General features: G+C 41.3%; 1 protein-coding gene across 3 annotated transcripts in view; it reads left to right on the top strand.

The window, feature by feature from the left end:
- LOC134352904 (uncharacterized) overlaps positions 1-14,925 on the top strand; it is a 67,973-nt gene that overhangs the window by 17,826 nt on the left and 35,222 nt on the right. For 2 of the 3 annotated variants that reach the window (XM_063060510.1, XM_063060504.1), the window contains exon 1: positions 8,763-9,583. In XM_063060510.1, coding sequence (XP_062916580.1) covers positions 8,878-9,583 — 706 coding nt within the window. In that variant the 5' untranslated portion in view covers positions 8,763-8,877. Of the gene's footprint in view, positions 1-3,093; positions 3,265-8,762; positions 9,584-14,925 lie in introns of those variants that run through there. The other variant, XR_010019504.1, reaches the window with a different exon arrangement.

Here is a 14,925-nt window from a genome sequence, read left to right as displayed (position 1 = left end):
AAAATGTAGCACCTCACATTTATCAGCATTAAACTCCATCTGCCATCTTTCAGCCCACTCTTCTAACTGGCCTAAATCTCTCTGCAAGCTTTGAAAACCTACTTCATTTTCCACAACTCCACCTATCTTAGTATCATCTGCATACTTGCTCATCCAGTTTACCACTCTATCATCCAGATCATTAATGTATATGACAAATAACATTGGACCCAGTACAGATCCCTGAGGCACACCACTGGTCACCGGCCTCCAATCTGACAAACAGTTATCCACCACTACTCTCTGACATCTCCCATCCAGCCACTGCTGAATCCATTTTACTACTTCGCTATTAATACCTAACGATTGAACCTTCCTAACTAACCTTCAGTGTGGAACCTTGTCAAAGGCCTTACTGAAGTGCATATAGACAACATTCACCGCTTTACCCTTGTAAACTTTCCTAGTAACCGCTTCAAAAAATTCAATAAGATTTGTCAACCATGACCTTCCACACACAAATCCATGTTGATTGTTCCTAATCAGACCCTGCCTATCCAGATAATTATATATACCATCTCTAAGAATACTTTCCATCAATTTACCCACCATTGACGTCAAACTCACAGGCCGATAATTGCTAGGTTTACTCTTAGAACCCTTCTTAAACAATGGAACAACATGAGCAATACGCCAATCTTCCGGCACCATCCCCGTTTCTAATGACATTTGAAATATTTCTGTCAGAGCCCCTGCTATTTCCACACTAACTTTCCTCAAGGCCCTAGGGAATATCCTGTCAGGACCAGGAGACTTATCCACTTTTATATTCCTTAAAAGCTCCAATACTTCCTCTTCTTTAATCATCACAGTTTCCATAACTTCCCTACCTGTTTCCCTTACCTTACACAATTCAATATCCTTCTCCTTAGTGAATACCGAAGAAAAGAAATTGTTCAGAATCTCCCCTGTCTCTTTTGGCTCCACACATAGCTGTCCACTCTGATTCTCTAAGGGACCAATTTTATCCCTCACTATCCTTTTGCTATTAATATATCTGTAGAAACCCGTGGGATTTATTTTCACCTTACTTGCCAAAGCTTTTCTAATTTCTTTCTTAAGATTCTTTTTACATTCTTTATATTCCTCGAGCACCTCATTTACTCCATGCTGCCGATATTTATTGTAGATATGTCCTCTCATATTAGCCACTTCCACCCTGGCAAAAGGGCTCTGGCTGTGCACTCTATTTATACATCTTACCATCTTATACATTCCTGTCAAGTCATCTTTTATCTTCCTTGATCCACAAAGAGAAAAGCCCTAGCTTGGTCAACCTGTCATCAGAAGACTACCATCACAATCTTATATTTCTTGCAACTGTGCGTGATCTCTACAAATTTATTCCTCTAAATCCTGCTGACTATTGGGTGGTCTATAGTATAATCCCATTATGTGGTCATCCCTTTCGTAATCCTCAGTTTCACCCATGTAGCCACTGTAGATGAATCCTCCAGTCTACCCTGTCTAAGCACTCCATTGACATTTTCCAGGACTAGTGATGCCACCTCTCACCCTTTAATTTCCCCCCTTCTTTATCGTTGTCTAAAACAACTGAACTCCTGAATACTGAGCTGCCAGTCTTGCTTCTCCTGCAACCATGTCTCACTAATGGCTACAATGTCATAACTCCATGTGCTGGTGTGTGCTCTAAGCTCATCCATCTTTCCTGCAATACTCTTTGCATTGAAATAGATGCAACTCAAAACATTATTTCCACTATGCCTTTCAATTCCTACCTCTGTATGTAGGTATAACAATATCTATTCCCACAACCACTTTCCTCCCTACACGGGCGTTCTGGCTCTCATCCCCCAGCAACTCTAGCTTAAATCCCTCAATGCAACACTAGCAAGCCTTCCTGCAAGGATATTAGTCCTATTCCAGTTCAGTTGCAAACCGTCCTTGGAAGAGAGTCAAATGATTCAAAATTCCGAAGCCCTCCCTCCTGTGCTATTTGCTTAACCTAAGCATTGAATCCCCTATCACTATATCTTGTCTCTTTCCCCCCAGCCCCACCACTTCCCCTGTAAGCCCAGAGCCAGACTCAGTACCAGAGACCTGACCGATGTGGCTTTCTTCTGCTAGGGCTTCACCCCGCAGTATCCATAGAGCTATGCCTGTTATTGAAGAGAGTGGCCACAGTGGTACACTGCATTGGCTGGCTATCCCCTTTTCCCTTCCAAATGTTCACCCAGTTACCAGTGTCCTTCACCTTAAGTGATACTACCTCGCACTATCGCCTGCCAATCAACCCCTGAGGCTCCCAAATGATCTGGAGTTCACCCAGCACAAGCTTCAACTCATTAACACAGTCTGTTAGAAGCTGCAACTGGCTGCATTTCTTGCAGGTGTCATCGTCAGGGAAATTGGACGTCTTCCCTCCTTTCCCACATCCCAGAAGAACAGCATTCCACTATCCTTTCTGACATTCCTAACTCTGCAATAAGAAAGAAGGTTACCCAAAATCGACCCTCACTGAAACCTCTTGAGCCAAAGCCTGAACTCCCCACTCTTACTGCCTCACTCACACAATGGCTGTTCTGCTTCTTTTTATTGGTCCTTGCCAAATGCTTAATAACCTTGTGATTTGTGGCATGCAGAACATCTTGACTGCCCCTGCTATGCACCATCAATTCAAAGACTCTAGTGATCTAATTATTTTTAATACTTGAAATAGATATATTAATATAAACACAAGAAAATGCTATTTAATTTAATTTAATTATTTTAACCCCCAAAAATTAGAAGACCATTTATATTAAAATTCTTGAGTTCCTTACTAGATGCCTTTTAAATGCTACCATTAACAAGGGCAGAACCATCTTCAAACAGGGAAGCTTGAAAAATGTTAAAAACATTTGGCACCTCCCAAATGGGATTACTTTTTAAAAGTACATAATTTACAAGGCTATATTAAATCATGTGTGTTTGGGAAGTATGCTATAAATAAATTTGATAATCAGAATGAGTGGATGGATATGTGTAAATAAAACGAAGTACAAGGCACATCATATGGACAATGACGTTTGCATTAATTTTTTTCCTCTTTAGTTCTGAAGTACAGAACAAATTCCTTGAAGATGGCCTGCAGTAAACCTGTAATTCCATATGGCTTCAAGACTATTGTGGAAACACTGGGGAAAACTGTTCTACTGAAACAGCCTACAAATATACATCAATTTGCCTCTATCTATTTCAAGGAATTACTAGAGTTTAGAGCTGGTTTGTATTCAGTTCCTTGTTCGTCCTTTATTAAAGGACTAGTTTTTCAACAAAAATTTATGTTTTCAAAAATTCTTCTATCTGAGAATTATCTGCCTTTTTGGGTCCTTGAGATATTCATTACTTCATTTTGTTTTTACTAATCAAGAAAATGTCTCTATCTTGCAGTTAATCCAATTCTTGATTTAAAAGAACTGGTGAATTTATTCTATGTAAAAAAAGGTATGAAAGCCAAATTTGCATTATTTGGTAAACTTATTAATTTAGAAGGTAAATATTTGCAAGCTGAATTGGTCCATTACTGAAATGAAACCAATCACGAGATTGAATGACGGATTTCAAAGGGACCCTGATTGGCTGCCAACATCAAACTGGAATCCATACAGCTGTGGATTCTGGGGTCATAGAACAAAGAAAGCATAACTACCAAGATCATAATCTCGGGAATGTTTTTATTTCATAACCCCAGTAAAAGTAGGAAATATCAGCCTCGCCCAGGTTCTACCACTCACCTACAGTGGGCGCCACAATAGCGTAGTGGTTATCGTAATGCTTTACAGTAGCGTGGTGGGTAACGTAGTGCTTTACAGTAATGTGGTCAACGTGGTGCTTTACAGTGGCATAGTTGTTAACGTAGTGCTTTACAGTAACGTGGTGGTTAACATAGTGCTTTACAGCGGCGTGGTGATTAACGTGCTTTACAGTAGCGTGGTGGTCAACGTGGTGCTTTACAGTAGTGTGGTGGTTAACGTGGTGCTTTACAGTAGTGTGGTGGTCAACGTGGTGCTTTACAGTAGTGTGGTGGTCAACGTGGTGCTTTACAGTAGCGTGGTGGTCAACGTGGTGCTTTACAGTAGTGTGGTGGTTAACGTGGTGCTTTACAGTAGTGTGGTGGTCAACGTGGTGCTTTACAGTAGCGTGGTGGTTAACGTGGTGCTTTACAGTAGTGTGGTGGTCAACGTGGTGCTTTACAGTAGCGTGGTGGTCAACATGGTGCTTTACAGTAGCGTGGTGGTTAACGTAGTGCTTTACAGTAGCGTGGTGGTCAATGTGGTGCTTTACAGTAGGGTGGTGGGTAACATGGTGCTTTACAGCGGGGTGGTGGGTAACGTGGTGCTTTACAGTGGCGTGGTGATCGGCGTGGCGGTCAACGTGGTGCTTTACAGCGGCGTGGCGGTCAACGTGGTGCTTTACAGCACCAGTGACTCGGGTTTAATTCTGTCACTGGCTGTCAGGAGTTTGTGTGTTCTCCCTGTGATCTCATAGGTTTCTTCCCGGCACTCCAATTTCCTCCCACGTTCCAGGGACATGCGGGTTGGAAAGTTAGTTGATCACATGGGTGGAATTGGACAGTGTGGGCTCAGTGGACTGAAAGGACCTGTTACCGTGCTGTGTCTCTAAATAAATATGAAATACAGATTTACAATTGGATATGAGATCATTAATCAATTATGTGAGTAAAATGGAGACATCTAACTAAGAAATTTAATCATGTACTGTATCATCTTTTTTGCCAGCGTCCTTGCAAATTGAACAATTATATCTGTAGTTAAAGCTTTGAGCTTAATAGTTAGGTGTGGGAGGAGATTGATTTGAGTACGGATGTAGGATAGGAATAAATCTTTAAAAATAAAAGGGTCAAGTAATGCTACATAACAAAATGACTAATGTTATTCAATGTTTGTTATCCCTCTGCTTCCTCACCTCCTTCCCTTTATTCCATGGTCCACTGTCCTCTCCTATTATATTTTGTCTTTTCAGCCCTTTACCTCTTCCACCTGTCACTTCCCGGCTTATTACTTCATTCTCCCTGCCCCACCCACCTATCATCTACTAGCGTGTACTGCTTAATCCCCCCCACCTTCTAATTCTAGCTCCTACACCCCCTGCCCGTCCTGGTGAGGCTTCAGTGCAAAATGTTGCTTTCCTCCATGGATGTTGCCTGGTTTGCTGAGTTCCTCCAGCATTTTGTGTGTGTTGTTCAGTAGATGAGACTTGCCTTCTCCAAGGTTTGAAAGATTGAAAGGTGATCACTTTGAAATTTAGAACATTCTTAAAGGGCTGGATGTTTTTTCCACGTCAAGGAATCTAGAAGCAAGGATAACAGTCTCAAAATAAAAGTAGTCCATATGGGACTGAGATTAGGATGCTGGGCGTAATATACTGTCATAGTTTGATGACTGTTTAATGAACAGAAAACAGGGTAAGGAGTAAATATGTCATTCAGTTCGAGCTCTGTAACCATTGGGATGCTGCAGGGATCAGTGCTGGGGCCCCAACTGTTCATAGTCCACATTAGTTATTTGTATAAGGAGTTTGTGCTCAATGTATCCATGTGTAATACGGTGCTTTGTAAAAGTGCTCAGCCTCCAACTCTTTGTTCTCTTAAATGAATATTATAACCAAGGATTTTGATCAATTTAACTGAGAATTATTTGTGAATCACATACTCCTTTGTCACAGTAGAGTCCAAAAAATGAAAAATTATAAAGCATGAAAAACTAAAAATTCAAAAATGTTAGCAGTTCCAAAGTATTCATCACCCAGCTGTGCCAGGTTAGTTGAGGAGTGGTAATGGACAGCTATCTTGAAGCCACACCAGAGATGTTCGATTGGGTAGCATGTGACTTTACTCCACTGCTGGGAAAATTCCCAGACATCACCAAGCATACATTTTCCACTACAGTCACAAAACATGGGGTTGAGCACCACATTCCCACAATTAGCATGCCAGTCCACACCTGTGCACATAGAATGGACACCCAGATAAGCTGGAAACAGCGAAGGCTGAGTTTGCCAACATGGAGAGACTCGGCATTGTACGCTAGTCAAATAGCCCCTGGGCTTCACCACTCCATGTGGTCCTAAGTCCGATAATGGCTGTTGCCTATAAAGTGATTACCAACACCTTAACGATGCCATCACCCCCGATTGTTCCATGGTCCCACACATCCAAGGCTTTTCAGCACGTTTAGCCGGAAAGTTAATTTTTTCCAAAGTCGATCTAATATATGGTTTCACAAGTAAAATGAAGTGAAGTGTTTTATGTTTAATGAAATCTGTGGCACATTTTACCGAAACACAAAAGCATGCTAAAAATTTCTGCGTAATAACATCATTAGGTCAGACTAGCCTCTCAAAATGAAACCCCAACTCAATGTTGGTGGTTGTGAATTATGTATATTTCCCCTAATTATGTTACCCTACAGTCCTGCTAAAAGATGAACTTCCTCTCCATTTTAAGCTTTCTGGCAGAGGCTAGCAGGTTTCTATCCAAGATCTCTCTGTATTTAGCAGCATTCATCTTCCCAACAACCCTGACCAGATTTCTGTGCTGCTAAAAAACATCCCTATAACAAGATGCTACCTCCTCCATACTACAGAGCAGGGATGGTGTTACTTGGCTGATGTGCAGTGTGAGATTTACACCACACGCACTGCTTAGTGTTGAGGCCAAAATTTTCCGCTTTAGTCTCATCCTTCTTCCACATCTTTACATTATCTCCTAAGTGACACTTTGCAAAGTCTACAGGCAAGGTTATGCTCTTTTTTTAGCCAGGTTTCTCCCTTGCCACTCTTCCATAAATACCCTTTTTGTGCAAGACCTTAGAGATTGTCGAGCCATGAACAATCTCCAGTTACAGACATTGACTTCTGCCGCTTACTCAGACCGACTGTTGCTGTCACAGTAGTCTCTCACACAAGCACCATTCTTCTCTAGTGACCAAGCTTAGAAGGACGACCTGACCTCGGCAGCGTGGCTGTGGTTTCATATTGTTCCACCCTTTCATGATGGACTTCACTGAGCTCTGAGGTATGTTTGGTCCCTTCGAGATGGTTTTGTACTCCTCCCCAAGTTTGTGCTTCTCTGTTATCATTTCCCCGACTTGTCTTGAATGCTCTTTTGTTTTCATTTTGGGTTAGTCTGTTAAAAATCTTACTATTGGACCTTACAGAGAGAGGGGTATTTATTCTGATGAATTCATTGAAAACAGGTGATCCTCCAATTTTGTATATCAACAAATTGGGTGAGTTGGTAAGGTAATGCCCTATTCTCACTGTTACCATCAGATAGGAGGTACAGAAGCCGAAGGCACACACTCAGCGATTCAGGAACAGCTTCTTCCCCTCTGCCATCCGATTACTAAATAGACATTGAATCCTTGGACACTACCTCACTTTTTTAACATATACTATTTCTGTATTTTTGCATGATTTTTAGTCTATTCGATATACATATACTGTAATTTATTTATTATTATTTTATTTTTTCTTCTATATTATGTATTGTCTTGAACTGCTACTCTTAAGTTAACAAATTTCACAACACATGCCGGTGATAATAAATGTGATTCTGATTCTAATATACAGTATTGCACCTGAGGAAAACGAGGCTAGCAGTTACAAAGGGGATGAATACTTTTTCAGCCTCACAATTTTGTTTTTTAGTTTTTCGTAAATTGTTGACAGGTTTTGGAATTTTTCTCTTGTATTGTAGATTAGTTCAAAAAATTTTACTTCAATATATTTTAAATTTAGAAAATGAGACAGTAAAGTGTGAAAATAGTTGTGGGGTCTGAATACTTTTGAAGACCGTCTATATCGATGTTTGCTGATGTGATTGTTTGACACATTAGCAATGTTTAAAAATCATTTCAATAAGTACATGGGTAGGAGAGGTTTCAAATGCTGTGCGCCAAATCCATCAGAGGGGCCTAGCTTGCTGGACAACACAGTCAGCGTGGACAAGTTGGGCTGTAAGACCTGTGACCATGCTGCAAGACTGTGATTCTAATATCTCACTGTTCCTGATAAGAAGTTGTGAAAACGCAAGTCACTATCTTTGAGCAGACAACCTGCAGATACTGTTCAGACCTTGTTTAGATTGCTTAGTCTTTCAAAGGATGTGGTCATTGCTAGCAATTTATTAAACATTTATAACTGTCTCTGAATTGAGAAAGCAGTTTAGAAGTTAACAGCATTGAGGAGTCTGGAATTATATAGAGGTCAGACCTTCCCCTGAAGGTCATTACTGAATCAGAAAGGTTTTAATAACATCTCGGTACTTTCATGGTTTCATCACTGAGCTTGGGTTTGTTTGTTTAATTCCAGATTTATTATTTAAGTTTGAATTCCTCAGGTGGCATGGTTGGACTCAAACTCATGTCCATGAATTATTGGTTCAAAATTCTAGCTTTTGGCCAGTAACTTAAGGATCATAGATAATATAGGAAAGGTAATTAGATTCTGATATTAAGTTTTAAAATATTACTGTGGCTTAAAGCAAAACTACATGTGATATTTGGTTGTATTTTTCGATAAGTAGTGATAACGGAAGATTCAGAGCACAGGACAGCATCTGAAGAGCCAGCTGGTGAGAATGACCTAAATGTAACTCTACCCTGCAATTTGTTTGTAACCATTGACCAGAAAGTTTGCTTCCCTATTGAAAGCCCTTCATCCGAAGATGTTTGCATTACACATGAGGACTTGTTGCCAAAAGTATCAATTTCAGATGTAAGCATTAATAAACCTAACACAGAATTCAAAACGGAGATCGCTGAAACGGCTGCTGAAGATAAACCTTGTTTTGTGTATCTTTACACAAGTTCAATGCACCAGGATGCTTATGTTTGTCCAGATGTTCCTTCAGTCAAGCAAAAAGATAAATTAGGGAACGTTGAGCATGAACCAGCTCACACTGAAGATGTAACATCGCAAGTGACAGAAAAAGGCTCCCATGCTAACCGCAAATGTACGTCTTATGAATTCAACAGCATTCCAATTCTGACTCGGAAAAAACAAGCTCAGATTTACAGAAGCATGAACTGGCAAACATCTGGTCGCAAGGGTCGAAAGACTGCTTGTAAATCGGCATCTTCTCCCATTCATCATGCTCTTTCATCAGATATGGCAATGATCCAGAAACCAATCCATCTGACTCACAAAACAGTCCCAATTAATTCTGAGGCAATTTCTACCTATGCTGAGCACTTTCCAGTCCTGCCCACTGACTTATCAGTACTGGATAATTACAAGCATAATTTAATTTTTCTGGAGAGAGATTCATCTCCCATAGAAGTAGCACCAGCCGATAAGGAATTTCATCAGAATTCGCTGGCACAAATTGTTGATGCCACACCAGGTGACCATAAAAAGCATCTTGAGAAATGTAATTCCCATGAATGTTCCTCTGTCCTTGAAACTGGAAGAGTTAAATGGAAGGTATCAGGAAAATTATGTGAAAGTTTGCAGAACACTGTGAAAACAAATGTGAATGAGACACATACAAATGAGATGGAATATGTAAAAGAAACTGGTAAGTTTTTGTTGAGGTATATTTGTGTTAAATTTTACTGAGCCTGGAATTAATGCAGCTTCTGCTTAACGATGTTGATCATCAACTTTGTATTTTATCTGTTGTTATGCATCCAAAAGAAGGAAATGTTAAAGCAAAAGCAATATGTATGTATTAGGGACAGTGATGGGACAGAGGCACCTGAAGAGTACACATGCATAGTTCGTTGAAAGTGACAGATAGACTGGTGAAAAAAGTGATTTGGATATTGGCTTTCATAAATCAGATCACTGAGTGTAGGAATTAGGATGTTAAATTGCAGTTGTATACAATATGTCTGGTGAGGCTGCTCTTGGAGCATTGTGTACAGTTTTAGCCCCCCTATTATAAGAAAGACAGAGTGAAACTGGAAAAAGTGCAGATTCTATGACTCTAAAATATTTACAAGGATATTGCCAGGACTAGAAGGCCTGAGTTATTGGGAGAGGTTGACTAGGCTGGATCTTAATTCTTTGCAATGTAGAAGAATAATGGATAACATTATGGACGTGTTTAAAATTGAGAGGCATCAATAAAGTGGATGGTAACAATCTTTTCTTCAGGGTAGGAGAGCCGAAAAATATGGAGCAGAGATTTAGGGTGAGGTGGAAAGGTTTAGAAGTGAACTGAGGGGCAACATTTTCACCCAGAGGGTGGTGAGTGTATAGAATGAGCTACTGAGGAAGTAATTGAGGCAGGTACAGTAGTGTAAATTAAGAAGCACTTGGGTGATAAGTACATGGAGAGGAGGGGCTTAGAGGAATATGGGTCAACGTTACATTTCTTTATCTCAAAATACCCTAGCATATTAACGCATCTCCCTATCCTCCATGTTCTTCTCCTGAGTAAATACCGATGCAGAGAACTCATTTAGGACCTCACCCATATCCTCTGCCTCTAAGCACATTGCTTTTTAATCCTTGAGCGGTCCTGCCCTCTCCCTAGTTATTTTCTTGCTCTTGATGTATATTTAGAATGCCTTAAGATTCTCTTTAGTCCTACTTGCTAAGGACACTTCCTTTTTATATATTTGTATTAAGGGCAGTGTAAAGAAGGTTCACCAGGTTTTAGATGTTTCAGAAAGGACAGGGAGGGAGGTAAAAGAGGTGGGGGCATAGCACTGTTGATCAGGGATAGTGTCACGGCTGCAGAAAAGGAGGAAGTCATGGAGGGGTTGTCTGCAGAGTCTCTGTGGGTGGAAATTAGAAAGAGGAAGGGGTCAATAACTCTACTGGGTGTTTTTTATAGACCACCCAATAGTAACAGGGACATTGAGGAGCAGATAGGGAGACAGATCTTGGAAAGAAGTAATAGTAACAGAGTTGTCATGGTGGGAGATTTTAATTTCCCAAATATTGATTGGCATCTCCCTAGAGCAAGGGGTTTAGATGGAGTGAAGTTTGTTAGGTGTGTTCAGGAAGGTTTCTTGACACAATATGCAGGTAAGCCTACAAGAGGAGAGGCTGTACTTGATCTGGTATTGGGAAATGAACATGGTCAGGTGTCAGGTCGCTCAGTGGGAGAACATTTTGGAAATGGTGATCACAATTCTATCTCCTTTACCATAGCATTGGAGAGGGATCGGAACAGACAAGGGAAACGCTTAATTGGAGTAAGGGAAATATGAAGCTATCAGGCAGGAACTTGGAAGCATGAATTGGAAACAGATGTTCTCAGGGAAACGAATGGAAGAAATATGGCAAATGTTCAGGGGATATTTGTGTGGGGTTCTGCATAGGTACGTTCCAATGAGACAGGGAAAGGATGGTAGGGTACAGGAACCATGGTGTACAAAGGCTGTTGTAAATCTAGTCAAGAAGAAAAGAAGAGCTTATGAAAGGTTCAAAAAACTAGGTAATGATAGGAATCTAGAAGATTATAAGGCTAGCAGGAAGGAGCTTAAGAATGAAATTGGGAGAGCCAGGAGGGGCCATGAGAAGACCTTGGTGGACAGGATTAAGGAAAACCCCAAGGCATTCTACAAGTATGTGAAGAGCAAGAGGATAAGATGTGAGAGAATAGGACCAATCAAGTGTGACAGTGGAAAAGTATGTATGGAACTGGAGGAGTTAGCAGAGGTACTTAATGAATACTTTGCTTCAGTATTCACTACTTATAAGGATCTTGGTGATTGTAGGGATGACTTGCAGTGGACTGAAAAGTTTGAGCATGTAAGTATGAAGGAAGAGGATGTGCTGAAGCTTTTGGAAAGCATCAAGTTAAATAAGTCACCGGGACCCGACGAGATGTACTCCAGGCTACTGTGGGAAGTGAGGGAGGAGATCGCTAAGCCTCTGGCGATGATCTTTGCATCATCGATGAGGACGGGAGATGTTCCGGAGGATTGGAGATTTGTGGATGTTGTTCCCTTATTCAAGAAAGGGAGTAGAGATATCCCAGGAAATTATAGACCAGTGAGTCTTACTTCAGTGGTTGGTAAGTTGATGGAGAAGATCCTGAGAAGCAGGATTTATGAACATTTGGAGAGGCATGGTATGATTAGGAATAGTCAGCATGGCTTTGTTAAAAAAAAGGTCGTGCCTTACGAGCCTGATTGAATTTTTTAAGGATGTGGCTAAACACATTGATGAAGGTAGAGCAGTAGATGTAGTGTATATGGATTTCATCAAAGCATTTGATAAGCTACCCCATGGAAGGCTTATTGAGAAAGTAAGGAGGCATGGGATCCAAGGGGACATTGCTTTGTGGATCCAAAACTGGCTTGCCCACAGAAGGCAAAGACTGGTTGTAAACGGGTCATATTTTGCATGGAGGTAGGTGACCAGTGGTGTGCCTCAGGGATCTGTTCTGGGACCCCTACTCTTTGTGATTTTTATAAATGACCTGGAAGGGAAAGTGGAGGGATGGGTTAGTAAATTTGCTGATGACACAAAGGTTGGGGGTGTTGTGGATAGTATGGAGGCCTGTCAGAGGTGACAGCGGGACATTGACAGGATGCAAAAGTGCACTGAGAAATGGCAGATGGAGTTCAACCCAGATAACTGTGAAGTGGTTCATTTTGGTAGGTCAAATATGATGGCAGAATACAGCCTTAATGGTAAGACTCTTGGCAGTGTGGAGGATCAGAGGGATCTTGGGGTCAGAGTCCATAGGACACTCAAGGCTGTTGTGCAGGTTGACTCTGTGGTTAAAAAGGCATACGATGCATTGGCCTTCATCAATCTTGCGATTGATTTTAAGAGCCGAGAGGTAATGTTGCAGCTACATAGGACCCTGGTCAGACCCCACTACTGTGCTCAATTTTGGTCGCTTCACTACAGGAAGAATGTGGAAACCATAGAAAGGGTGCAGAGGAGATTTACACGGATATTGCCTGGATTGGGGAGCATACCTTATGAGATTAGGTTGAGTAAACTCTGCCTTTTCTCCTTAGAGTGGCAGAGAATGAGCAGTGACGTGATAGAAGTGTACAAGATAATGAGAGGCATTGATCATGTGGATAGTCAGAGGCTTTTTCCCAGGGCTGAAATGGCTCGTGCGAGAAGGCACAGTTTTAAGGTGCTTGGAAGTAGGTACAGAGGAGATGTCAGGGGTAAGTTTTTTACGCAGAGTGGTGAGTGCGTGGAATGGGCTGCCGACGGTGGTGTTGGAGGCGGAAACGATAGGGTCTTTTAAGAGACTCCTGGATCGGTACATGGAGCTTAGAAAAATAGAGGGCTATGGGTAAGCCTAGTAGTTCTAAGGTAAGGACATGCTAGGCCCTGTATTTTGCTGTAGATTTTCTATGTTTCTGTGTTAATTCCTGAGATGAAGAGGTCTTATGAAGAAAATTTGTATTTGTTGGACTTGTATTCGTATTGCATTGAAATATAGTGTATTGAAGGGGGTAATTTAATTTGCACTGTAATGTCAAGAAATGATGGTAGTACTCGATACAGCAAAGGCTTTGGACCTGGAAAAAATCCTTGGCTGTACACCTGTAATGAACCAGAGGTGATTAGAGAGATTGAGGTGAAGGAATCCTTAGGAGGCGGTGATCATAACATGATTGAGTTCACTCTGAAATTTGAGAAAGAGAAGCCAAAATCTGATGTGTCGGTCTTTCAGTGGAGTAAGGAAATTACAGTGGCAAGAGAGAGGAACTGGTCAAAGTTGACTGGAAAGGGACACTAGCAGGAAGGACGGCAGAGCAGCAGTGGCTGGAGTTTATGCGAGAAGTGAGGAAGGTGCAAGACAGATATATTCCAAAAAAAGAAATTTTCGAATGGAAAAAGGATGCAACCATGGTTGACGAGAGGTCAAAGCCAAAGTTAAAGCAAAAGAGAGGGCATACAAGGAAGCAAAGATTAGTGGGAAGAGAGAGGATTGGGAAGTTTTTAAAAGCTTTCAAAAGGAAACTAAGAAGGTCATTAAGAGGGAAAAGATGACCTACGAAAGGAAGCTAGAAAATGATATCAAAGAGGATACTAAAAGCTTTTTCAAGTATATAAAGAGTGAAAGACAGGTGAGAGTAGATATCGGACCGATAGAAAATGATGCTGGAGAAATTGTAATGGGAGATAAGGAGATGGCGGAGGAACTGAACGAGTATTTTGCATCAGTCTTCACCGAGGAAGACAGCAGTATGCCGGACACTCAAGGGTGGCAGGGAAGAGAAGTGTGCGCAGTCACAATTACGACAGAGAAAATACTCAGGAAGCTGAATAGTCTAAGGGTAGATAAATCTCCTGGACCAGATGGAATGCACCCTCGTGTTCTGAAGGAAGTAGCTGTGGAGATTGCGAAGGCATTAGCGATGATCTTTCAAAAGTCAGTAGATTCTGGCATGGTTTCGGAGTACTGGAAGATTGCAAATGTCACTCCGCTATTTAAGAAGGGGGCAAGGAAGCAAAAAGTAAATTATAGACCTGTTAGCTTGACATCGGTGGTTGGGAAGTTGTTGGAGTCGATTGGCAAGGATGAGGTTATGGAGTACCCGGAGGCATATGGCAAGATAGGCAGAACTCAGCATGGTTTCCTTAAAGGAAAATCCTGCCTAACAAACGTATTTTAATTTTTTTAGGAAATTACAAGTAGGCTAGACACGGGAGATGCAGTAGATGTTGCGTATTTGGATTTTCAGAAGGCCTTTGACAAGGTGCTGCATGTGAGGCTACTTAACAAGATAAGAGCCTATGGAATTACGGGAAAGTTACATACGTGGATAGAGTGTTGGCTGATTGGCAGGAAACAGAGAGTGGGAATAAAGGGATCCCATTCTGGTTGGCTGCTGGTTACCAGTGGTATTCCACAGGGGTCCGTGTTGGGGCCGCTTCTTTTTACATTGTACATCAACGATTTGGATTATGGAATAGATGGCTTTG

The sequence above is a fragment of the Mobula hypostoma genome, chromosome 1 (genome assembly GCF_963921235.1).
Source record: "Mobula hypostoma chromosome 1, sMobHyp1.1, whole genome shotgun sequence".
NCBI lineage: Eukaryota > Metazoa > Chordata > Chondrichthyes > Myliobatiformes > Myliobatidae > Mobula > Mobula hypostoma.
Note: the sequence above shows the minus strand (reverse complement) of the source record. Positions and strands in the feature narration are given on the sequence as shown.